Source organism: Salarias fasciatus, unplaced genomic scaffold (genome assembly GCF_902148845.1).
Source record: "Salarias fasciatus unplaced genomic scaffold, fSalaFa1.1, whole genome shotgun sequence".
NCBI lineage: Eukaryota > Metazoa > Chordata > Actinopteri > Blenniiformes > Blenniidae > Salarias > Salarias fasciatus.
In genome coordinates, this window is record NW_021941232.1 from 21,509 (window position 1) to 47,500 (window position 25,992).

The following is a 25,992-nucleotide window of genomic DNA, read 5'->3' on the forward strand; positions in this document are numbered from 1 at the left end:
GACTCTCAGCAGGTTCTGATCCGGGGACTCTCAGCAGGTTTTGATCCAAGGACCTGAGGCTGCGGCCGAGCTGGACCACTGTAGGACTCTGGCTTTATTCTGAAGACGATAAAAACCAAACTTAGTTACATTTTTAATGAGTGGAATGAAATTCAGCTCAGAGGCAAAGATTCCGCCGGGTTTCTAAGGAGTTGTTCTGGTTTAGAGGAAACGTGACGCTCGTCTTCAGCCTCAGAACAAAAACAGTTTTCAGTTTGTTCGCCTCATATTCCTCCTTCGTTCAGAGATTCAGTCTGAGAAGTGTCTCTGACAACAGCTGCTTCCCCGTCTGGACAGATACTCTCTGTGGATGGAGTATTGTATATTTGGAGTACTCAGATTACTTTGTGTGGATACAGTATTGTATATTTGGAGTACTCACATTACTTTGTATGGATGGAATAATGTATATTTGGAGTACTCAGATTACTTTGTGTGGATGAAGATTTGTATATTTGGAGTACTCAGATTACTTTGTGTGGAACCAAACTAAACTATAGTAAACCTAACCAAACTAAACTAAACCAAACTAAACCAAACTAAACTAAACTAACTAAACTAAACTAAACTAAACTAAACTAAACCAAACTACACTAAACTAAACCAAAGTAAACCAAACTAAACTAAACCAAACTAAACCAAACTAAACTAAACTAAACTAAACTAAACCAAACTAAACTAAACTAAACTGAACTAAACTAAACTATACTAAACTAAACCAAACTAAACCAAACTAAACTAAACTAAACTAAACTAAACTAAACTAAACTAAACTAAACTAAACCAAACTAAATTAAACTAAACTAAACTATCTAAACTATACTAACTAAATACTAGTTTAAACAGTAAATTATCCAAAAAGCTGCCCTAGGAGCTAGAATGCTGTGGGAAGTACGGTGCTCTGAGCCCTGTCCTCTAATGTCTGAATGTTCTTCCCTTTAGTCCCTTCATTGCTTTTCACCTGCTGTCCCCCCCCCTTCGAGGGGGAGTCTTCTCCAGTTTCAGTTGCTGACTCCACTATTACGAGGGCCTACGAACAAGCTCCGTCCGGACCGGGAGGACACTCCTGTCGGTCCTGCCCGCGGACTGGCTTCAGTTCTACTTCTGGGATCCGTGGTTCTTGTGCTGGACCGTCCAACAGACTGTCCTCAACATAGTCCTAGACTTTACTTCTTACTGTCTCATGCTAGCTGTTGCCAAAGCTGTCCTTCCCTGGGAGAGGGATCCCTCCATACTGTGGTTCTCCCCAAGATCTCTTCTTCTCCCACTGGGTTTCTGGAGTTTTTTCTTGCCGGATGTGAGGGTCTAAGGCGGTGGTTGCTTCGTTTTGTCTCGTTACTGTGAATATTGACATATTAACATTATGCTTATTCATTGTATTTATTTTTACCAACCAATGTAACAGCTTGAAGCCCCTGAGGCAGCTGTTGTTGTGATACTGGGCTATACAAAAATACATTGATTGATTGATTGATTGGATGGAATATTGTATATTTGGAGTACCCAGATTACTTTGTGCGGATGGAATATTGTATATTTGGAGTACTCAGATTACTTGTGTGGATGGAATATTGTATATTTGGAGTACTCAGATTACTTGTGTGGATGGAGTATTGTATATTTGGAGTACCCAGATTACTTTGTGCAGATGGAATATTGTATATTTGCAGTACTCAGATTACTTGTGTGGATGGAGTATTGTATATTTGGAGTACTCCATGCAGGTGGGCTCCAGCACTGCTTGCTGTTGATTGGTTCCTGGGTTCTCTGCTCTGATTGGCTCCCGCCGCTGTCAGTCACTAAAGGGCGCACGGTGATTGGTCGGCGGCGGCTCGGTGGACGCTGCTTTCTGGGGGATGTGACTGTTGTCACTCGGTGTCACGGAGCGGGACTCTCGGTCTCCGCAGCCCCAGAACAACCTTTAAACATCGTCTGTGACCGGCTCCAGAGCCTCTCGGCGGGGCTGAGAGCCCGGTAGCCGTCTGGAACTCTCCGGTACCCCGCCTCGGGGCTGTCTGCAGCGAGGCTCTGGTCCTCTCAGCTCCGCGGGGCCAGGCGAGGCGCGGCGGGAGCAGATGGAGCCTGCACCGGCGAAGGCGAAGCCGCAGGGCCGGCTCCTGGTGTCCACGCCGCTGGACGCTAAGGATGAACTGGAAGAGGTGAGCCGAGGGGGTCCGAGGGGCTGCGGGGTCCGTGAGAGCGGAGCTGCAGTCAAGGAGCAGGCGGCTGAGCAGAACCACAAGAGCCGTACAATGATCCACCACAGGCGGCTAGCAGGCGAGCTAGCTCCGCTAGCGGCGGGGGGTGGGGGGGCTCAAGGCAGCCCGGGAAGAGAACCGCGGGCCGGCCCGGTAGCTTCCAGTGAGGCCCCGGTGTTGTTGCTGGTGTTTTGACCCGGTTCGGGCCCTGAGAGCCGGTTTGCGACAAATTTAAAGTCCCTCGGCTGACCCAGTGCTAGCACCGCTTGCTAATCCAACGTAAACAGAGCTAACGGAGCATGCGCAGTGATGCTCATGTCAGCCAGAGGCGTCTGTTAAAGTTTAGCTGATTAATAAAGTTTAGCTGATTGAATAAAGTTGAGCTGTTTGAATAAAGTTTATGTGATTAATGAAGTTTATCTGATTGAGTAAAGTTGACTTGTAGTTTGACTCCAGACTGAAACAGATCAGCCTCCTGCTCCCTGGTATCTGCCTTTCTGTTGTTTTCTGTTGACCTCTTGTTGATGTGTTCAAAACATCAGCTGTTTTCTGTTGTCTTCTGGTTTTTTTTATTTTTTGTTGTCTTCCCGTGTTCTTGTTTGTGTTTACATGTTGTTGTCTTCTTGCTACATTGTTTGTCTGTTTACAACCTTCTGGGTGGTTTGGATTTAGTTGTCTTCCTGTGTTGGCTGTGAACTTGCTGTTTTGTTGTTGACGTCCAGGGTAATTAAAGTGCTGTGTTGTCGTTGACTTGTTGTGATTGACATGCTGGGTTGTTGACGTGCTGTGTTGTTGTTGTTGTTGATGTGCTGTGTCGTTTTTGTTGTTGACGTTCTGTGTTGTTGTTGTTGATGTACTGTGTCGTTTTTGTTGTTGACGTTCTGTGTTGTTGTTGTTGACGTTCTGTGTTGTTGTTGTTGATGTACTGTGTCGTTTTTGTTGTTGACATTCTGTGTTGTTGTTGTTGTTGACATTCTGTGTTGTTGTTGATGTACTGTGTCATTGTTGTTTTTGTTGTTGACGTTCTGTGTTGTTGTTGTTGACATTTTGTGTTGTTGATGTACTGTGTCGTTTTTGTTGTTGACGTTCTGTGTTGTTGTTGTTGATTATGTACTGTCATTGTTGTTTTTGTTGTTGACGTACTGTGTTGTTGTTGTTGTCGTTGATGTACTGTGTCATTGTTTTTGTTGTTGACGTTCTGTGTTGTTGTTGTTGACATTCTGTGTTGTTGTTGATGTCCTGTGTCGTGTTTGTTGTTGATTTTCTTTGTTGTTGATGTACTGTGTCATTGTTGTTTTTGTTGTTGACGTTCTGTGTTGTTGTTGTTGAGTTGTTGTTGTTAACTTGCTGTGTTGTTGTTGTTGGTGTGTTGTACTGTTGTTGTTGCTGTTGTTGCTGACGTGCTGTGTTGTTGCTGTTGTTGCTGACGTGCTGTGTTGAGTTGTTGCTGTTGTTGCTGACGTGCTGTGTTGAGTAGTTGCTGTTGTTGCTGACGTGCTGTGTCTGCCTGCAGCGCCTGGAGCGTTGTGCCGGGGTGGTCCAGGCGTTGACCAATGGGCTGTCAGAGAGAGAAGCCAATGATGCTCTGACTGCAAACGTAAGACTCTCCGTCCACCAGCACCTCGCCGGAGCTCAGGGAGCCCATGCAGTACTCACCTTACTCTGTGTGTGTGCGTGTGTGCGTGCGTGCGTGCGTGCATGTGTGTGTGTGCAGGTGTGTAAAGGTCAACAGCAGCATGAGGAGGTGTGCCTTGGTCTGTTCACTCTGGTCCTTACAGAGCCAACTCAGGCCCAGAGGGTGAGTGACCCCGGTGTAACCCTGGTGTGACCCTGGTGTGTTGCTGCAGTGTGACCCCTGTGTGACCCCTGTGTTGCTCCACTGTGACCCCTGTGTGACCCCTGTGTTGCTCCACTGTGACCCCTGTGTTGCTGCACTGTGACCCCTGTGTGATCCCTGTGTTGCTGCACTGTGACCCCTGTGTGACCCCTGTGTTGCTCCACTGTGACCCCTGTGTGACCCCTGTGTTGCTGCACTGTGACCCCTGTGTGATCCCTGTGTTGCTGCACTGTGACCCCTGTGTGACCCCTGTGTTGCTCCACTGTGACCCCTGTGTGATCCCTGTGTTGCTGCACTGTGACCCCTGTGTTGCTGCACTGTGACCCCGGTGTTGCTGCACTGTGACCCGTGTTCCTGCAGTGTGACCCCTGTGTGACCCCGGTGTTGCTGCAGTGTTACAGAGACCTGACCCTGGTGAACAGAGACGGGATGAACGTGATCCTGGTGAAAATAAACCAAGTCCTCATGGAGAAGTTCCTCAAACTGCAGGATGTCCCCAGAACCCAGGTGACACACACACACACACACACACACACGCACACACAAACTCATCTCTTTACAGGTTTGTGTGGTTGTTTCTGGTGGTTGTTGCAATGTTACTGATTGTTGCGGTGTTGCCGGTGGTTGTTTCTGATGGTTATTGCAGTGTTGCTGATGATTGTTTCTGGTGGTTGTTGTGCTGCTGCTGATGGTTGTTTCTGATCGTTGTTGTGGTGTTGCTGATGGTTGTTGCGCTTCTGTTGATGTTTGGTCCTGATGGTTGTTGCAGTGTTGCTGATGATTGTTTCTGATGGTTGTTGCGTTGTTGCTGATTGTTTCTGATGGTTGCAGTATTGCCGATGGTTGTTTTGGTGTTTCTGCTGGTTGTTTCTGCTGGTTGTTGCGATGTTTCTGATGGTTGTTGCGCTGCTGCTGATGGTACTTTCTGATGGCGGTGTTGCTGTTGGTTGTTCTAATGGTTGTTACAGTGTTGCTGATGGTTGTTGTGGTGTTGCTGTTGGTTGTTGCAGTGTTGCTGATGGTTGTTTCCGATAGTTGTCGCGGTGCTGCTGATGGTTGTTGTTGTGTTGCTGTTGGTTGTTCTGATGGTTGTTAGCCTGTTGCTGATTGTTGTCAGTGCTGCTGATGGTTGTTTCAGATATTTGTTGCACTGCTGCTGATGGTTGTTTGTGATGGTTGCTGCAGTGTTGTCGATGGTTGTTTCTGATAGTTGTTGCCATGTTGCGGATGGTTGTTTGTGATGGTTGTTGCTGTGTTGCCAATGGTTGTCTCTGATGGTTGTCGCGGTGCTGCTGATTGTTGCAGTGTTGTGATTGTTGTTGTGGTGTTTGTGATGCTTGTGCTGCTGCTGATGGTTGTTTCAGATAGTTGTGGTGTTGCTGATGATTGTTCCTGATGGTTGTTGCGGTGTTGCTGATGGTAGTTTCTGATGATGCGCTGCTGCTGATGGTTGTTGTGGTGTTGCTGATGGCTGTTGCGGTGTTTCTGATGGTTGTTGCTGATGGTTGTTGTGGTGTTGCTGATGGTTGTTGCGGTGTTTCTGATGGTTGTTGCTGATGGTTGTTGTGGTGTTGCTGATGGTTGTTGCGGTGTTGCTGATGGTTGTTGTGGTGTTGCTGATGGTTGTTGCGGGGTTTCTGATGGTTGTTTCTGATGGTTGTTCCTGATGGTTGTTGCGGTGTTGCTGATGGTTGTTCCTGATGGTTGTTGCGGTGTTGCTGATGGTTGTTGCCATACTGCAGCTGGTGTGGCTGGTCAGAGAGCTGGTGAAGAGCGGTGTGATGGGCGCTGACGGAGTCGTCATGACGCTGCTGAAACAGATTGCCGGTGAGTTACGTTCCTCTATTTCATGACATTGCCACTGTTGTGCCTCGTGCTTTCGTCTCCATGGCAACGCCTCCTCTTCCATCTGCAGGTGGAGACATTTCCACCAAGAACCTGTGGCTGGCCGAGAATGTCCTCGATATATTGCTGGAGCAAAAGTACGTCCCTTTCAGAGACACCAGCTCTCATCCGCGGGTTTGACTGTGGATGTTGATTTGTACTCTGTGTGTACTTCCTGTGCACTTCCTGTGTACTCTGTGGACTTCCTGTGTGCTCTGTGTACTTCCTGTGTGCTCTGTGTGCACTTCCTGTGTACTCTGTGTACTTCCTGTGTACTCTGTGTGCACTTCCTGTGTTCTGTGTGTACTTCCTGTGCACTCTGTGTAGGGAGTGGGTGTTGAAGAGTGGGATGCTCATAGCGATGTCGGTCTACACCTTCCTGCGCCTCATCGTGGATCACGGACCTCCAAACCTGCTGCCTTTGCGCCAAAAGGAAGTGGACTTCTGCATCAGCATGCTGAGGGAGAAGGTGAGGAGCAGGAGGTGGTGGAGCAGGTGGAGGAGGAGTAGGTGGAGATTCCCGGCTGTGCCTACTTGTTTCTCTGTCTCTACAGTTCATGGAGTGTCTGATCATCGGCAGAGATCTGGTCCGGCTGCTGCAGAACGTTGCTCGAATCCCAGAGATGGATCTCCTCTGGAGAGACCTGCTGCACAACCCACAAGTCCTCAGCCCTCAGTTCACTGGTAAACCACCCACAGTTCACTGGCAAACTACCCACAGTTCACTGGTAAACTACCCACAGTTCACTGGTAAACTACCCACAGTTAACTGGCAAACTACCCACAGTTCACTGGTAAACTACCCACAGTTCACTGGTAAACTACCCACAGTTAACTGGTAAACTACCCACAGTTAACTGGTAAACTACCCACAGTTCACTGGTAAACTACCCACGGTTCACTGGTAGACTACCCACGGTTCACTGGTAAACTAAACTACCCACAATCCTCGGCTGTGCGTTCCAGGTGTCCTGCAGCTTCTCACTGCTCGGACGTCCAGAAAGTTTTTGGCCTGCAGGCTGACCCCGGACATGGAGACCAAGCTGCTGTTCATGACCTCCAGGGTGAGAGAGTGTGTGTGTGTGTGTGTGTGTGTGTGTGTGTGTGTGCGTGCGCGCGCGTCAGTCAGGTGTGTGTGTGTGCGCGTGTCAGTCAGGTGTGTATCCTCAGCAGTGTGTGTGTGTGTGTGTGTGTGTGTGTGTGTGTGTGTCAGGTGCGCTTCGGCCAGCAGAAGCGCTACCAGGACTGGTTCCAGAGACAGTACCTGTCCACCGCCGAGAGCCAGTCTCTGCGCTGCGACCTGATTCGCTACATCTGCGGAGTGGTGCACCCGTCCAATGAGGTGCTGAGCTCCGACATCCTGCCGCGCTGGGCCATCATTGGCTGGCTGCTCACCACCTGCACAGTAAGGGGGCTGGGCCTGGGCCGTCATTCACTGGGGGCGGGGCCTGGCCGTCAGTCGCTGGGGGCGGGGCCTGTTCCTGTCAGTCAGTCTGGCTGATCTGTTTGCAGTCCAACGTGGCGGCCTCCAACGCCAAGCTGGCGCTCTTCTATGACTGGCTGTTCTTCAACCCAGAGAAGGACAGCATCATGAACATAGGTACCACACACACACGCGCACACACACACACACACTGGTTTGACACCACCTTGACACAACCGAGTGTGTTTCAGAGCCTGCCATCCTGGTGATGCATCACTCCATGAAGCCTCATCCTGCCATCACAGCCACACTGCTGGACTTCATGTGCAGGGTAACACACACACACACACACACACACACACACACACACACACACACACACACACACACACACAAGCAGTTCTCATCCTGTTGTCTCTGTTCCTCAGATCATCCCTCACTTCTTCCCTCCACTGGAGTCTCAGGTCCGTCAGGGCGTCTTCAACTCGCTCACCTTCATCATGGAGAAGAGAGTGCTGGCGTAAGAGTCTTCATCATCATCATCATCCTCATTATCACACTGACTGGTGATTGGTCGCCTCTGGCCGGTGATTGGTCAGATCTGGCCAGTGATTGGTCACCATTCGGGGTGTAACACTACACCGAATTCTGGGTTCTGAGGTCACGGTTCGGTTCGATGCGGTTCAGGAACAAAATGCTAAACATTGATTTTCTTGTTGTCCAGCTTCCCATGTCCTCGTGTCGACGTCCGTCTTCCCGCTCCAGCGCTTTGCTCGCTGTTTTGTATGGAATGAAATCCCTATCAAAATTCAAGAGCCTTTTAAATTGATTTGAGGGCAGCATTTATGGATCTCATTCTTGGATTTCGTGACACTGTCTCTCAGAACTCTGCTCTGGCCCTCAAACTGACTCCTCGCGCTCGGTTACCACGCTGCTTGCGCAGATTTCCTGCGCTCAAACTCAAACTCCTCCTCTTGCTCACGGATCTCTGCTCTCGGATTTTTTGTGTATCAATGCTGTCAGCCAATAGAAAGCTGACTCGCTTTGACCAATGAGATTGTCCCTGTTTGTATACGGGCGCGTTCGCTGTTTAGGCGGACACTCTTTCAACAGGCTTTATCCACTTCCTCCCTCCGGGGCTGGAATAAATGGGATTTCTCGGCCCATTTTCTCGCTTTTTCGTTTTTGGGCAAAAATGAAAAACAAAAAGAATTCAACTCGTTTTCCCCTCCTGATTGACAAAACAGATTTTCCACTCATTATTTCCTGTTTGACAAGGGGGCGGGGCTCTTAACGCAGCGGCAGATGTCTGACTGCTGCTCAGCCTCCTGTCAGGACTGTAAAGAACTCATAAAAGTTGTATTAGTGTTACACGAAGAAGCTCACTCTGTGCTTTGCTGCTCTTTGGTTCTAATTGTTAGACGCCAAACTGCATTTGTTCGACTCCCGACCAAATAGAAGTAGCTAAAAAAATGACCAGCAGGGGTCGCCCTGTATTGCTCTCCTCATCACTCCGAATTTACACACTTAATGTCTGAAATAATCACCAGATTTGTTGATATGCTGAAAAATAAAAACATCTCATGCAGTTATTTCTGATTAATCTAGCCTCACTGGACTGGAGCCTCTTCATCTGATCAGTGAAGAAACACAGTGGAGTTATCCAGATTGTTGTTATATTATTTTCATGTTTTTAAATTGTAAGTATCATAATACCAGGACACATGCAGGCTCCAGTACACAGGTGTAGAGGCGTAGCTGCAGGCGTAGCTGCACATGTTAGCGGCAGAACATAAACACACACGTCAATCAATCAATCAATCAATGTATTTTTGTACAGCCCAGTATCACAACAACAGCTGCCTCAGAGGCTTCAAGATGTTACATTAGTTGGTAAAATAAAAACAGTGAATAAGCATAATGTTAATATGTCAAATTCACAGTAACGAGACAAAACGAAGCAACCACCGCCTTAGACCCTCACATCCGGCAAGAAAAAACTCCAGAAACCCAGTGGGAAAAGAAGAGATCTTGGGGAGAACCACAGTATGGAGGGATCCCTCTGCCAGGGACGGACAGCTTTGGCAACAGCTAGCATGAGACAATAAGAAGTAAAGCCTAGGACTATGTTGAGGACAGTCCATTGGATGGTCCAGCACAAGAACCACGGATCCCAGAAGTAGAACTGAAGCCAGTCCACGGGCAGGACCGACAGGAGTGTCCTCCCGGTCCGGACGGAGCTTGTTCGTAGGCCCTCGTAATAGTGGAGTCAGCAACTGAAACCGGAGAAGACTCCCCCTCGAAGGGGGGACAGCAGGTGAAAAGCAATGAAGGGACTAAAGGGAAGAACATTCAGACATTAGAGGACAGGGCTCAGTGCACCGTACTTCCCACAGCATTCTAGCTCCTAGGGCAGCTTTGTGGATAGTTTACTGTTTAAGCTAGTATTTAGTTAGTGTAGTTTGGATAGTTTAGTTTAGTTTAGTTTAGTTTAGAATCCCTAGCTGACCTGATCATAGGCTGCATCGAAGAGAAACGTCTTGAGCCTAACCTTAAATGTGGAGACTGTGTCTGCCTCTTTGACACCACTTGGAAGCTGGTTCCATAAAAACGGTGCCTGATAGCTAAAGGCTCTTCCACCTAGTGTCCATTTAGAGACTCTAGGAGTCACCAGTAACCCTGCATTTTGGGAGCGGAGTGCTCTGATTGGTTGATAAGGCGTTAAAGCATCTTGGAGATAGGTCGGAGCAATCCCATTTAGGATTTTGTAAGTGAGGAGCAGGATTTTAAATCTAACTCTAAACTCGACAGGAAGCCAGTGAAGAGATTTTAGAACGGGAGTAATGTGTTCACGTCTTCTAGTTCCGATTAATAATCTGGCGGCCGCATTTTGAACCAACTGAAAATTTTTTAATGCACTTTTTGGGCAGGCTGCAAGAAGGGAGTTGCAGTAGTCCAATCTAGTAGAAACATATGCATAGATGAGTTTTTCTGCATCGCTTCTAGGTAGAATGTTTCTTATTTTAGCTATGTTGCGCAAGTGGAAATATGCTGTTTTCCAAGCCAGGTTGATGTGTGCTTTAAAGGAGATATCCTGATCAAATAAGACCCCGAGGTTCCTGACAGTAGAGGAGGAGGATACACTGACGTTATCTAAGGTGATAATCTGTTCAGATAGACACTCTCTCAGTTTATGGGGGCCTAGTATAATGACCTCTGTTTTGCCAGGATTAAGACGGAGATAGTTCGTAGTCATCCAGGATTTAATTTCTCTGATACAGTCACTGAGTCTGTCTATTTGATTAGTTTGATCAGGTTTCATAGATAAATACAATTGTGTGTCATCTGCATAACAATGAAAATTGATATCGTGACTTCTAATTATGTTCCCTAAAGGAAGCATATATAACAGAAATAAAATTGGCCCGAGCACGGACCCTTGAGGAACCCCATAACTGACCTGGGAGCACGGTGAGGACTGTTGGTTAACGTGAACAAATTGGTACCTATTAGATAAATAGGATTTGAACCAGCAGAGGGCTTTTCCTCTGATGCCGACCTCACATTCTAACCTCTGCAGGAGAATATTGTGGTCGATTGTATCAAAAGCTGCACTGAGGTCTAAGAGAACCAGGACTGAGACTAGACCTGCGTCAGCCGCCAATAGCAAGTCATTAGTGACTTTAACTAACGCAGTCTCAGTGCTGTGATAAGCTCTATATCCTGACTGAAATTTCTCAAATAAACTATTGTCCTGTAGGTGGCAGCAAAGCTGTTTAACCACGACTTTTTCCAGGACTTTTGAAATAAAAGGCAGATTTGATATCGGTCTGTAGTTGGCTAGAATATCAGGATCAAGTAGGGCTGGGCGATATGGCAAAAAAAATGATCACGATTTTTTTCTTCATATCATTCGATCTCGATTAAAATCACGATATATTATATTGTTTTTAAACCAGTTTTAAAGCATCTGCACTGAAAACTAGAACTATAGAATAGTTTAACATTTTATTAAGAAACCAAGTAAATAGCAATGCAAATTAAATAATATAAGCATAGAAAAATATAACAACAATCTCACTGAACAGTGCAGTAAATGGAAAAAAAAATCTAGCACCAAGATAATAAAATCTTGCGATGCACCGTTTTTACAGTAAAAGAGAAGAACTGAACGATTTTTAGTTAAAGTGTGACAGTTTACAGTCCTGAGGATTTTTGTTGCTATAAAAGATTAAAAAACTAAAGAAACCGCCTGGGGATAATGAAGGTGCTTTAGAATGTAAACATTATTTTCAAGTTATGATGCTAAATATGCTGCTGCCATCATTAATGCTTGCATCAAATGTACAAAATTTAAAGAATCTAGATTGGACAGATTAGACTTAAAATGTAACAGTACAAAACTACAATAATACAAAAAAAATAGAATGCTCGTATGGTGCAGTGGCCTGAAAAGACGACACTGGAGTCAATATTCGTGTTAAGATAAATATTCTGGTTTCTGAAACATTTGGAATAACTCCAGGGAGATCCTCATTCAACCCACGGCCACAGGAGACGCCATGACTGCATTTGCACTTCCTGCCACTAGGTGTGCTGTTTGCATGTTCAACCTTGTTTTACACAGACACCACAGAGGAAGAACGGCGCTGCAGCGCTGCAGGATCTCTCTGCATGTTGTTAGAAGAAGAGTTTTAGCGGCAAGAAGTGATGATATGTTCAATGATGCGATGCACCGTCATTTTCAGTAAAAGAGAAGAACTGAACGATTGTTAGTTAAACTGTATCACCAGTAGTTCCTGGACTCAAAAGACCAGATTCCTTGCGGATCTGTGCGCTAGCAGTGGTGAGCTAGCAGCGGTGCGGCGTGGAGCAGCCTTTCCTGTCAGCAGCAGCCTCATCTTCAGAGGATAACGCTGAGGCATGACTGACTTCATCTGCTTCGCTTCCCTCGGCTCCACGTTCATCTCTGTTTACTTCTCAGACAACTTACAGGCGGGAGTTGAGCAGGAAAAAGTCGACTGTGATTGGCTGTGTTACGCACATTTCTACCATGTCTGATCGAGTAAATGTGCTCTCAGCTGATCACCGTGATCGACTGAAAATTAATCGCGATCACCAATCACGATCATATAATCGCCCAGGCCTAGGATCAAGATTAGGATTTTTCAGCAGTGGTTTGATTACTGTGAATTTAAATGACTGTGGCACATAGCCAATATCTAGAGACATATTTATTATAGTTATGATCGTATTTAAGATAACTGTAAGAATGTCTTTGAAAAGCTTAGTTGGAATTGGATCTAGGAGACAGGTCGAAGTTTTAGAAGACATTACAATCGAAGTAATCTCAGCCCCATTTACTGGTGAGAAACTATCTAGTATTTCAGGTATTTCAGGTGGAGGCAGTGGCTGGATTCCCTGAGCTTGATCTGAGGAAAGCGCTTCACTGATTTTACCTCTGATGGTTATGATTTTATCATTAAAGAATTTAAGAAAGTCATGGCAGTTTAAAGATTCTGGGATTACTGGTTCCACTGCAGTATGACTGTTTGTCAGTCTGGCTCCAGTGTTGAACAGAAACCGAGGGTTATTTTTGTTTATTTCTATTAAACAAGAGTAATATAATGTCTTGGCTTTAAAAAGAGTTTGTTTATAGCTTAGCAAGCTACATTTCCAAGCCTTCAGAGATTGTTCCGATTTAGATTTGTGCCACAGTCTTTCTAATTGCTGAGTTTTTTGTTTGAGAACACGGGTTTCAGAATTAAACCATGGAGCAACGCACCTGGGTCGATTGGTTTTCAGCTGCAGCGGAGCCACTACGTCAAGGGCAGATTTTAGTGAGTGCATAGCACTGTCAATGAACTGATCACTGTTATCACCACTGGTCAATAAGCTCATTTCTGAGTTCACAAGATAATGCAGCAAATGCAGGCTGGATCAATTCTTTGTACCGAGCCACAGATTTTTCAGATAATGTCCATATCAGCTGAATTTTATCTTTTTGAGCAGAGTAGTCTTCAATCAAAACCTGAAAAGTAATTAAAAAATGGTCTGAGAGTATGGGGTTCTGAGGGAGAACATTTAGGTCCCTGACCTCTATCCCATATGTTAAGACCAGATCCAGGGTGTGCTTGTGACTATGAGTGGATTCATCAACATTTTGAGTGAAACCGATACTATCTAATACTGCAATAAACACATTACTCAAACTGTCACCAGAATCATCCACATGGATGTTAAAGTCACCTATTATAAGGATCTTGTTATGAGTCAATACTATATTGCTTAAAAACTCTGAGAACTCGGTTAAAAAGTCAGAGTAAGGACCAGGAGGTCGATACACAATATTTAATAGCACAGCTTTTTGATTCTTCCAATTTGGACAAGTAAGCGTTAGTATTAAGCTTTCAAAAGAGTTGAATTTAACATTAGTTTTGGGTTTAAGAAGAAGTCTGGAGTGTGATATCACTGCCACACCTCCACCTCCACCTGTTGATCTAGCTGTTTGGAAATTAACATAGGTTGGAGAGGTACATTAATTGAGCCTCACATAGTCATCTTGCTGAAGCCGAGTTTCTGTTAGAGCAAGGAGATCAATGTTATTGTCACCGATAAGGTCATTAACTAACAGAGATTTAGTGGAGATTGCTCTAATGTTTTGTAGACCACATTTTATGTATTTCCTACTGGAAGAGTTATTCTGTCTCGTACAGGTGTTAAGCTTTTTACCCATTGACTTTTTTCTAATGCTTTGAGCGCTATGGACAGACACAGTCTCTGTTAGCCTAGGTAAACCTCCATGCTTGACTTGTAAAAATCCGGGAGCAGAATTAGTGACGGGATCAACAAGATCAACAGAGGAGCGTTCTACACGACTGCTCTGCGCCCGGGGCTCATAGCTGGATTGTCAATTTAGCGTACTGAGCCGATCAGCCATATTGTGAGCTAAAAGGGCTGCACCATCCAAAGTTGGGTGGATGCCGTCCCTGCGGATGAGCCCAGGCTTTCCCCAGAAGGTGCACCAGTTGTTTAGAAAAATAACTCCGTTTTCCTCACTCCATCTAGACAACCAGCGATTAAATGATGAAAGTCAGCTATATGTTTCATCATTGACCAAATTGGGCAGGGGACCAGAGAATATTACAGCATCAGAAATCGACTTAGCCAATTCACACACCGAGGCTACTTGTAATTTGAGCAGCTCTGATTGTCTCCGCCGGGCATCATTACCGCCTGCGTGAATCATGACTCAATGGAATCTCCTACCTTCCTGTTTTAAAAGCCTAAGGTTCCCCTCGATGTCCCCCACTCTGGCCCCCGGGTAACACCTAACCTTCACCGCTGGCAGCTTCACGTCTCTAACTATAGAGCTGCCAATCACCAGCGTGTTCAGTTCAGCAGGTGTGTCGTCGCTGAGGGGAGAGAACCTATTGCAAACGTGAAGTGGTTCTTGGAGTGCTACGTGGCGGTGCTTAGCACTAGCCTTCCTCTGGACCGTCAAAAACCGGTCCTGGTCTTGTCCCGGCTGCTCGGGACACGCTGCGGGGCTAGGCTTGCTAACACTCCTCTCACTGCGGGAGCGGGCTGCGAGCCCTGCCGCTACCTGGCTGTAGCTAGCGCTGCCCTGCCCCTCACATCTGCGCAGCCGCTCCTCTAACTCGGTTACCCTGGCCTCCAGCGCTGTCAATACACTGCACTTTACGCAAATACCCCTATCGTCCAGGGAGGCAGGGTTCTGACTCAACATACGGCACACTGAGCAGGAAAGAAAAGAAGACAGAGGAGAGGACGCCACATCGGTCCCGGCAGACAAAGCTAGTTAGCACGCTAAGCTAGTTAGCATGCCGGTGGCGCTAACGGCGGAGAAGAAATGTAATTCACGAGAGATCACTGGTCAATCGGGGGCGAAAGTAACCCCAGGGGCGTAAATAACCCCGATTTTTGATTGCTTCATGGATTAACAGTAATAGCAAGAGAGAGACAGCAAGCACTTCAGTCGCTCGCAAGCTTCAGCAACACGGAAAACACTCACCGGAGTGACGTCAGCAGTCCAGGGTCCCACTGGGTCCGGGTTCCTCCATTAATCAGTGGAGCAGCTGTTTTGTTTGATGCCCAATTAGAATTCACCCATTGGATCCAGGCTGTCTCAGTGGATCAGCTGATTGATGTTCTGTCTGTGATCCCTCAAGCACGGCTCTAGTCCACCTCAGAGACAGCCTCTTGGTCCAGGGTTCTGGTGTTCTGACTATTGGTCTCCCACAGTAGAGAGAGAGAGAGAGAGAGAGAGAGAGAGAGAGAGAGAGAGAGAGAGATTCTTCAGCCTGTATTCCTCCCGGTCCGTCAGCTCCCCGCTTCTTCATACTTTATGTTGACTGTACCAAAACACACTGAATCCCCCAGATCTGAGAAGTACTCCACCTTCACACCTTTTTTATTCTTGGTTTTTTCCAAGAATCTCTTCATTGCTGTTGTCCCAGAAACTCTCTCCTGGACCTTCTCGGCCCAAAAGTCCCAGTGATAATCTCCACCCTCCTCCAGAGAGTCCCTGCTCCCTCCTCCACCCTCCTCCAGAGAGTCTCTGCTCCCTCCTCCACCCTCTTCAGCTGAGCTCTGATCAGACTCAGTCTCCTGGGAACTCACCAGCTTCCTCTTATTCGACTTGACCCTCTTTCCTTTAGCTCCGCCCACTTCTTTCTGTTTCCTCTTATCTCACAGCACCATCCTGCTGCTCCCCTCCTCCTCCATCTCCACATCCACCCTCACTCCATCAGTCACAGTTTGCTCCACCTCCTCCTGTCCTCCAGTCAGAACTCCACCTTCCTGAGAGTCCAGACCAGCAGCTCCACCCACAGGACCCTCCTGAGAGAGAGAGAGGCTCCACCTCCACCAGTCTGCTCTCCATCCTTGCCTTCACCTCCTCCACCTCCTTCTTCTGCTCCAACTCTCTCTCCATGCTGTTCTTCCTGGTCACCTCCTCCTCCGCTGCTGTCGTCTTCTCCGCCTCCTCCACCACCGCTTTCCTCTCCGTCACCTCCTCCAGCCTCCTCTGCTCCACTCCTCTCTCCTCCGTCACCTCCTCCACCTGCATCCCCCTCAGGACAGGTCCTCCTCAGGTGTCCCTTCCATCCTCCTGAAGCGTCTCATGTTGTCCGTGGTGGAGGACAGGGTGTAGTCCGTCCCTCCATGGTGACTGAAGCTCAGGTTTAATTCCTGGTTGTTGTTCAACACCATGAAGAGCTTCTTCTGCAGCTCACAATGTGACGGAGTTCAGGGTCCTTGCAGCCAGAGGACAGCGTCCTCAGAGGAGACACCACCTGTCCAAACCTGGACAGGGTGTTAATAATGTCCACGTCTCTGATATAAGGAGGAGGACTCTTCTAGCCGGTGAGTTCAGAGGAGGACAGGAACCAGGTCTCTGATGTCCACCAGCTGAGACCACGGTGTTCTCTTTTTCCTCCTCGGTCACAAACATCACCACAGCCCCGTTCATCCTGGCAGCGGAGACGATGTAAGCAGCTCCAACAATCCTTGCCACAGCCTGGACACACTCCTCCACCGCCTGGACACACTCCTCCACCGCCTGGACACACTCCTCCACCGCCTGGACACACTCCTCCACCGTCTGGACACACTCCTCCACCGCCTGGACACACTCCTCCACCGCCTGGACACACTCCTCCACCGCCTGGACACACTCCTCCACCGCCTGTACACACTCCTCCACCGCCTGGACACACTCCTCCACCGCCTGGACACACTCCTCCACTGTCTGGACACACTCCTCCACCGCCTGGACACACTCCTCCACCGCCTGGACACACTCCTCCACCGCCTGGACACACTCCTCCACCGCCTGGACACACTCCTCCACTGTCTGGACACACTCCTCCACCGCCTGGACACACTCCTCCACTGTCTGGACACACTCCTCCACTGTCTGGACACTCCTCCACCGCCTGGACACACTCCTCCACCGCCTGGACACACTCCTCCACCGCCTGGACACACTCCTCCACAGCCTGGACACACTCCTCCACAGCCTGGACACACTCCTCCACCGCCTGGACACACTCCTCCACCGCCTGGACACACTCCTCCACTGTCTGGACACACTCCTCCACCGCCTGGACACACTCCTCCACCGCCTGGACACACTCCTCCACCGCCTGGACACACTCCTCCACCGCCTGGACACACTCCTCCACCGCCTGGACACACTCCTCCACTGTCTGGACACACCTCCACCGCCTGGACACACTCCTCCACAGCCTGGACACACTCCTCCACCGCCTGGACACACTCCTCCACAGCCTGGACACACTCCTCCACCGCCTGGACACACTCCTCCACTGTCTGGACACACTCCTCCACTGTCTGGACACACTCCTCCACCGCCTGGACACACTCCTCCACCGCCTGGACACACTCCTCCACCGCCTGGACACACTCCTCCACCGCCTGGACACACTCCTCCACTGTCTGGACACACCTCCACCGCCTGGACACACTCCTCCACCGCCTGGACACACTCCTCCACCGTCTGGACACACTCCTCCACCGCCTGGACACACTCCTCCACCGCCTGGACACACTCCTCCACCGCCTGGACACACTCCTCCACAGCCTGGACACACTCCTCCACCGCCTGGACACACTCCTCCACAGCCTGGACACACTCCTCCACCGCCTGGACACACTCCTCCACCGTCTGGACACACTCCTCCACTGTCTGGACACACTCCTCCACCGCCTGGACACACTCCTCCACCGTCTGGACACACTCCTCCACCGCCTGGACACACTCCTCCACCGCCTGGACACACTCCTCCACCGCCTGGACACACTCCTCCACCGCCTGGACACACTCCTCCACCGCCTGGACACACTCCTCCACCGCCTGGACACACTCCTCCACCGCCTGGACACACTCCTCCACAGCAGAAAAAGTCAGGTTTCATCCTGAACCCGTGCTTCCTGGTTAGCCTGGTGTAGTCCATGGTAGTCCATGTAGTCCAACTGCTAGCGCCTTGCTAGCAGCACCACAGACCCACCAGACCAGGAACAAGTCCACAAAAGTTGTCAGCCACCAAACCTCACTCCACACAGCTCCACAGAGAGAGAGAGAGAGAGAGAGAGAGAGAGAGAGCAGAGAGAAAGGGCGAGCAGGCGTGACCCCCAGCTGTAAGCTTTATTGAACAGAAAGGTCTTCATTCTGGTCTTAAAGCAGAGACTGAGTCAGCCTCCCTTACAGACTCTGGGAGCTGGTTCCACATAGCAGGAGCCTGATAGCTAAAGGCTCCACCTCCTGTTCTACTGTTAGAGAACCAGGAACCTCCAGCAGACCAGCACTTTGAGAAGGAAGTGTTCTCCTGGGACAGTCTAGGACTAACAGCTGTTTAAGATCTGATGGTTCCTGGTTGTTCAGGGCTTTATAGGTTCAGAGGAGGATTTTGAATTCTATTCTAGATTTAACAGGAAGCAGTGAAGGGAAGCTGATATTTGGGTGATATGATCTCTCCTACTGGTTCTTGTGAGAACTCTTGCTGCACCATTTTGAACGAGTTGGAGACTTTTTAGGCAGTTATTGGTTCCTGATAACAGGAGTTACAGTAGTCTACTCTGGGGGAACAGATGATGGATTACTTTCTCAGCATGGCTTTGAGTCAGCATGTTCCTGATTTTAGAAATATTACCAGGTGAAAGAAGGAGGTCCTGCAGACCTGTTTAATGTGGGAGTTAAAGGTCAAAGGTCACTCCAGGTTCCTCACAGTGTTACTGGGAGTTAAAGCAACACCATCTCGGGTCAGTATTTGATTAGATCAGTTTTCTCTCAGGTGTTTTGGGCCAAATAAAATGAATTTTGTTTTATCTGAATTTAGGAGGAGAAAATTCAGACTCGTCCAAGTTTTTATGTCATTAAGACAAGCTTCTCGTTTGACCAGCTGATTGGTGTCGTCTGGTTTCAGGGATAGGTAGATCTGTGTATCATCTGCATAACAGTGGAAGTTAACGGAGTGTTTCCTGATGATGTTCCTACAGGAAGCATGTATAATGTGAAGAGTATAGGTCCTAAAACAGAACCCTGTGGGACTCCATATGTAACTCTGATCCAGGCTGAAGAGTCGTCATTAACATGAACAAAGTGGAACCTGTCTGTTAAATATGATGGAAACCAGTTTAATGCTGAACCTTTAATCCCAACAGTATATTATAGTCTCTGTAGTAGAATATCAGGATCCACAGTGTGGAATGCAGCACTCAGATCTAACAGGACCAGAACAGAGACCAGTCCTCTATCTGAGGCTGTGAGGAGATCAGTCGTGACTTTTACCAGAGCTGTCTCTGTACTGTGATGAGCTCCGAAACCTGATTGGAAAGACTCTAACAGGTCATTGTTATATAAATGGTCACAGAGCTGACTCCAACAGCTTTCTCTAGGATTTTAGAAATAAAGGGAAGGTTGGATATTGGTCTGTAACTTGTTAGAACACCTGGATCAAGGGGGGCTTTAGAGGAGAGGTTTAATAACAGAACCTTAAAGGCCTGTGGAATGTAGCCTGTTACTAAAGATAAGTTGATCTGATCTAATATTGATGTACTGATCAGGGGGAAAATATCTTTAAACAGTCTGGTTGGGATTGGATCTCATGTACAAGTTGTAGGTTTAGATGAGGAACTCAGAGAGTTCAGTAGGATGGAAGCTCAGCAACTGTGAGTCAGGTTCTACTGGCAGGTCTGAGGATGTGGTTGGTTGGTCTGGGACCACTTTGGGGAGAGTACTTTCAGTTTTATCTCTAATAGTTCTGATTTTGTCATTGAAGAAGTTTATAAATCATTGCTGCTTCAGGCTGAGGGGATCTGAGGCTCAGCAGAGCTGTGACTTCCTGTCAGCCTGGCTCTGGTATTAAAGAGGAACCTGGGGCTGCTCTGGTTTTCTTCTATTAAGGATGAATAGTAGGCAGTTCCAGTTTTACGTAAAGTTTTTTCATAAGTTAACAGACTATCTTTCCAGACAGTACGAAATACTTCTAGTTGGGTTAGACGCCATTTCCTCTCTAGTTTTCCAGCTGATCTTTTTAATGTTTGCAGCTGTTTGTTGTACCATGGAGCTCGTCTCCTGAGGGTTCATGTGATTAACTTCAGGGGAGCAGCTGAGTCCAGTGTGGAGCAGAGTGAAGCTGCCACTTCATCTATGACTAAATCACCCTGAGTGGGGCTGATACTGCTGCTAATGCTAATGCTAATACTGCTGTCCACTGGGCCAACAGATGGAGTGAAGTTAATATTGATGGATCATTTCCTTGAATTTGGTCACATTATCCTCTGACAGACATCTTCTAAGTTTAAGTTTTTTCCCAGGTACTTTAAAACCAGCTAATGTAAACTCAAATGAAAACAGGAAGTGATCAGACAGTACAGGGTTGTTAATTGGTCCATGTCAATACCGTCGGTGAGAACAAGGTGGAGGCTGAGATTAAAGTGATGAGTCGGTTTATTCCCCTTCTGAGAAAAACCAGTTGTATGAAGTAGTGAAGTGAAAGCAGTGTTCAGGCTGTCAGTGTCGACATCTACATGAATATTAAAGTATAAACTACAATGATTTGATCTGAGCTTCAGACTAAACTGGAGAGAAAGTCTGAACATTCAGAGTGTGGAGCAGGGGGGGGTGGGGACACTCCAGCCAGCAGGACTGGCTTCTGTGTTTTCCAGCTGGAGTTAGTGAGATTCAGAGTGAGACTCTAGAAGGTTTTATGCTTGGTTTAGTTCCAGGACTGATTAGAAGTTTAGAGTTCTAGATGGACGCTGCTCCACTGCCTCGGCCAGATTCTGGGGAATATGATAGTTGACATGTTGCTTCATTTGAACTGAGATGTTCATCCTTCCTGAGCCAGGTTTCAGTGAGGTTTAATATATCTAAGTTACGATCAATTATTAGGTCACCAATCAGCAGGATCTGGAGGAGAGGGATCGGATATTTAACAGTCCACATTTGACTCTTGTGGGTTTTTGTTCTGCTGCAGGTTTAGTTTTAATTTTGATGAGGTTTTTAAGATGAACTCCTCTCCTCTGGTGAAGGTGCTGTCTGCTGGAGATAATACCAGAGAGAGGGGTGTGTGGAGAGTGGGCGGGGCTTACCGTTAGTCAGTCAGCTGGACTGACAGCTGGAGACGTCTGGACTGCTGGATGGATGTTACCTGACAGGACGGAGTTTCCAGCCTCTGGGATGTAATCCATCATGAAAGTAGAGTGCAAGGCGGTTCCAGAAGAGGAGGAAGTTGTCGATGAAGTGAAGGTGGTGAGCTGAGCAGGATTGTTCAAGCCAGGTGTTCAAGCTGAGGAGCCTGGAGAAGCGCTCAGCACCCCGGAAGAGCGTTGGCAGGGCACCGCTGAGGGAGATCATTTCTCCGGAACTTTGCAGGAGACTGAAAAGCTCCTTAAAATGCTTTCTGGTGAGCTCGGAGTGTCGCCACGTCGTGTAGTTGAACCCGATGTGAACGATCACCCGGTGTGCGGAGGAGGGGGCGGACCGGAGGAGCTCTGGGAGTTTATCCAGGATGGTGGGGACGGTGGCGCCGGGAAAACACCGTGTGATGACGTTAAAGAAGCGAATATTCCGTACGATGCTGGCGCTGATGATGAGTGATGTCGGGGGGAAGAGAGGCGGGGGCGGGGCGGCGACGTGGGTGTCCTGGGCCGGGGAGCGCCACTGGCAGCAGCCTCGTCGCTGGGGCGGCGTTCCCAGGTCTCCCTGTGGCGGCGTTCCCAGGTCTCCCTGTGGTGGCGGTCCCGGGTCTCCCTGTGGCGGCGGTCCCGGGTCTCCCTGGGGCGGCGGTCCCGGGTCTCCCTGGGGCGGCAGTAGCTCCCGGAATGCCTCCTCACTGCCTCCATAATCAGCCTCTGGCGCCGCGGAGGTCGAAGCCCGGGATGATTGCTGCTTCTCCGGGATCGGCGGGACTCGCTCCGGCTCCGGGGCCGCGGCGGAGCGGCGAGGCTGGGGCCCAGCAGGACGGAGGACCGGAGCGGCGTCGGGCGGCCTGGTTTCCGGGTGGTTAGGATCCTGGCGGCGGGCCGTGGATCCCCCGGAGGGTGCGGCAGCAGCCGCAGCAGACCGCCGGCCTTCATCATCCGCCGTGTCGTCGCCGTCGTGCTTCGTCAGGGCGAGGCGGCGGTTGGAGAGGGGTGGTGGAGGCAGAGCCGCAGTGGGCCGAGGTTCGTGGCCTCGCACTACCACCTCAGCCCAGGAGCGGTGCTCCGGTGTGGAGCAGGAAGGAGCGCAGGGCTTCTCTGGGCCCCCAGGGGCCACCAGGGGCTGCCAGGGGCCGCCAGGGGCCACCAGGGGCCGCCAGGGGCCACCAGGGGTCACCAGGGGTCGCCAGGGGCCACCAGGGGCCACGGGTGGCATTGTTGGTGTGCATCCTCACACTACACACTGCCTGAATGGAACCTTCAGGTGGTCCGGAGGATGGATTGAACTGTGATGACTTGTAACTAGTAACTGAGGAGTTACTGCTTGTTGACCTGTTTCCCATCAGCCACCTGGCGCCGCTGTTTGACAACCCCAAGCTGGACCGAGAGCTCCGCTCCATGCTCAGAGAGAGGTTCCCCGAGTTCTGCAGCCCCCCCTCCCCCCCCACCGAAGGTAAGACACACACACACACACACACACACCCCGACTGGGTTAAAGGTGCAGTAATGGCGCTCGTCCCCTCTTGGCCCTCCTCAGTCTTGTTCTTGAGCCTGTTTCGATTTAGTTTTAGTCTTTTGGACGAAATGTTTATTAGTTTCAGTCACATTTTAGTCATTTCTACACTTCATAGTTTTAGTCCAGTTTTAGTCATACAAAATGCTTAAACAAGACATGAGGAAACTGTAAACCAAACAAAGATAATAAAATATACTTCAATGGCACAAAACCAGCAGAACACACTGATGCCTTTGAATATTAAGTAATGAACTGGACTAGTCTGATGCAGTGCTGATATGAGCTCTGCAGACAGATGAGAGGACTGAAGGAGTTCTGCTGATACTTTCAGCCTGTTTCTATAATGTCTGTACTGATATAAAGGCTGAGATCTTTATTAAAACTGGTCTGTCGTGTTTCTATGTTCCTTATCTGAACTGGTCAGAGTAACTGATGTTATTACTTTGGAGGAGCGATAAAGCCAATAATAAGATGGTTATTAGGAAAATACGACCATTTAAACAACTGAAATAAACTAAATTAAAGCTGCAAGTGGCATTGGTCGGGACCGAGCCTCCCTGCCGGCCCGCGACTGAGACGTCCACCCACTAACATGCAAGTTGTTAGCATCTCCCATCCACTAACATGTAGCTGTTAGCATCTGTCATCCATTAACATGGAGTTGTTAGCATCTTCCATCCACTAACAGAGGTGTTAGCATCTCCCATCCACTAACATGGAACTGTTAGCATCTCCCATCCACTAACATATAGCTGTTAGCATCTGTCATCCACTATCATGTGGCTGTTAGCATCTCCCATCCACTAACATGGAGCTGTTGGCATCTCCCATCCACTAACATAGAGTTGCTAGCATCTGTCATCCATTAACACACTGACTGCCGTTGCCGTATATTTACGTCAGCAGCAATAGCTACGCTCCCCGCCGAAGACGCATATTTACGTCATGGTCGTTTTTTGCGGGGGGTGGTGGATCAAAGTCCGGTCCATCTCGGGTGTGAATTTCAGACCTCTAGGCAATGTATTTCTCTCCCACAAGGGGGCAACAGTTGCACTGTTCTCCAAAAAAGCAACCGCAGATCGGCCCATGTGAAGAAGACGGAGAGCGGTGATGATGGCGGAACGAGCAGAGAAGAGATACAAGCAGCTTACGCTGGCACAGTATTGGACTGGCAGCGTAACTGCAAAACTTTGTGACGAGCTAACTGAGGGTGACATCGGCGATTGTCCTGGACAGGCACCGGTCGGCGTTGTCGCTGCACCACTGCACGACCCACAGAGCAGGCTTAATGGGCGGATTGGGGGGCACCAGCTGGTGCCCATCGCGGCCACAAGCAGAAAGGAACGACCAGCAAGGAGGAGCAGGGTCTGTGCACGACGGGGCTACAGGAGTGAAACAAGACTCGTATGCAAATCCTGCTTAGTCCCGCTGCACGCTGGGCATACCACTCCAAAAAGACATATTGACCATGCACACACACACACACACACACACACACACACACACACACACACACACCTGCAAATAGTTCAAACACATGAACACATTTGTAAACAGATTGTTGAGTGCATTATGTTTTAAATCTGATTAAATGTAGTTTTGTCATCACCTGTCATGACCTTGATCACCGTTCTGCTTGAATTTGCTTCTCTGCAGAAAAACCTCGTTTTCTCCATTTTTTGGTCAAAATCAAGTGTTTTTGCTGAAAACACCCTCTTTCTATGGCTGATATCTCAAGAACTGAATAAGCTAGAAACAAACTTTCTTTTTCTGATGAAAGAAGAGACTCTAACGTTTCTTTTGCTGGGTTCAATGTTTATGTCGTCCTAAAATTCAATACTCTGTGGGTCCTGCAAGTGAGTGAAAATTACGAAAAAATTCTGGCACTGGACTGGACACATTTTTGCACATCATCTGGCAGTGAATGAGTTAACATGGACTTGTTAGCATCTGTCACCAACTAACATACAGCTGTTAGCAACTCCAATCTAATAACATGGAGCTGTTAGCATGTCCCATCCACTAATATGTAGCTGCTAGCATCTGTCATCCACTAAAGTGGAGTTGCTAGCATGTCCCATCCAGTGACATGGAGCTGTTAGCATCTCCCATCCACTAACATGTAGCTGTTAGCATCTGTCATCCATTAACATGGAGTTGTTAGCATCTCCCATCCACTAACAGAGGTGTTAGCATGTCCCATCCACTAATATGTAGCTGCTAGCATCTGTCATCCACTAACATGGAGTTGCTAGCATGTCCCATCCACTGACATGGAGCTGTTAGCATCTCGCATCCACTAACATGGAGTTGTTAGCATCTGTCATCCACTAACATGGAGTTGTTAGCATCTGTCACCAACTAACATACAGTTGTTAGCAACTCCCATCCACTAACATGGAGTTGTTAGCATGTCCCATCCACTAACATGGAGTTGTTAGCATGTCCCATCCACTAACATGGAGCTGTTAGCTTCTCCCATCTGCTTTTGACAGTCACTGAATGAAGGCACTGAGTGTCAGAGTTTTATTGACAGCTGCTGTCAGCTGTGTGACTGCACTGTATGCCCATATATGGTCATGTCCGTTAGAGTGGAGAGAGGAGAAAATAAAAGTTTCTGTTTGGGAAACAACTGCTCCTTGTTCCTTTCCTGTTTGGCAAAACTGAACAAAAAATATCACGTTTGATAGGAAAATTAGTTGTCTTTCAGTTGGTGAGGCTTTCAGAGCAGTCAGACTCTTAGTTTGGACTGTAGAGGCCTCAGTTTGTGAGAAGCGCAAGATTTTTCCCCATCCAGCTCCATTATAACTGAGAGCAAAAAAAAAAAAAAAAAAAATGCAGAGCGCACACCTTTTCATACCTGTGAAAACGTACATATAACATAAAATTTTGCCCACTTATGTAA

The 25,992-nt window shown here is 48.3% G+C and overlaps 1 protein-coding gene across 1 annotated transcript in view; it reads left to right on the plus strand.

Annotated features, from left to right (window-relative positions):
- Positions 1 to 2,114: 2,114 nt before the first annotated feature.
- Positions 2,115 to 25,992, plus strand: part of ints3 (integrator complex subunit 3) — a 38,586-nt gene continuing 14,708 nt past the window's right edge. The window contains exons 1-14 of the mRNA XM_030086639.1: positions 2,115 to 2,198; positions 3,751 to 3,834; positions 3,952 to 4,035; positions 4,468 to 4,581; positions 5,817 to 5,901; positions 5,990 to 6,056; positions 6,286 to 6,427; positions 6,513 to 6,642; positions 6,925 to 7,022; positions 7,172 to 7,363; positions 7,471 to 7,558; positions 7,633 to 7,712; positions 7,810 to 7,901; positions 22,918 to 23,024. Of these exons, the coding sequence (XP_029942499.1) occupies positions 2,115 to 2,198; positions 3,751 to 3,834; positions 3,952 to 4,035; positions 4,468 to 4,581; positions 5,817 to 5,901; positions 5,990 to 6,056; positions 6,286 to 6,427; positions 6,513 to 6,642; positions 6,925 to 7,022; positions 7,172 to 7,363; positions 7,471 to 7,558; positions 7,633 to 7,712; positions 7,810 to 7,901; positions 22,918 to 23,024 (1,447 nt within the window). The remainder of the gene's footprint in view (positions 2,199 to 3,750; positions 3,835 to 3,951; positions 4,036 to 4,467; positions 4,582 to 5,816; positions 5,902 to 5,989; positions 6,057 to 6,285; positions 6,428 to 6,512; positions 6,643 to 6,924; positions 7,023 to 7,171; positions 7,364 to 7,470; positions 7,559 to 7,632; positions 7,713 to 7,809; positions 7,902 to 22,917; positions 23,025 to 25,992) is intronic.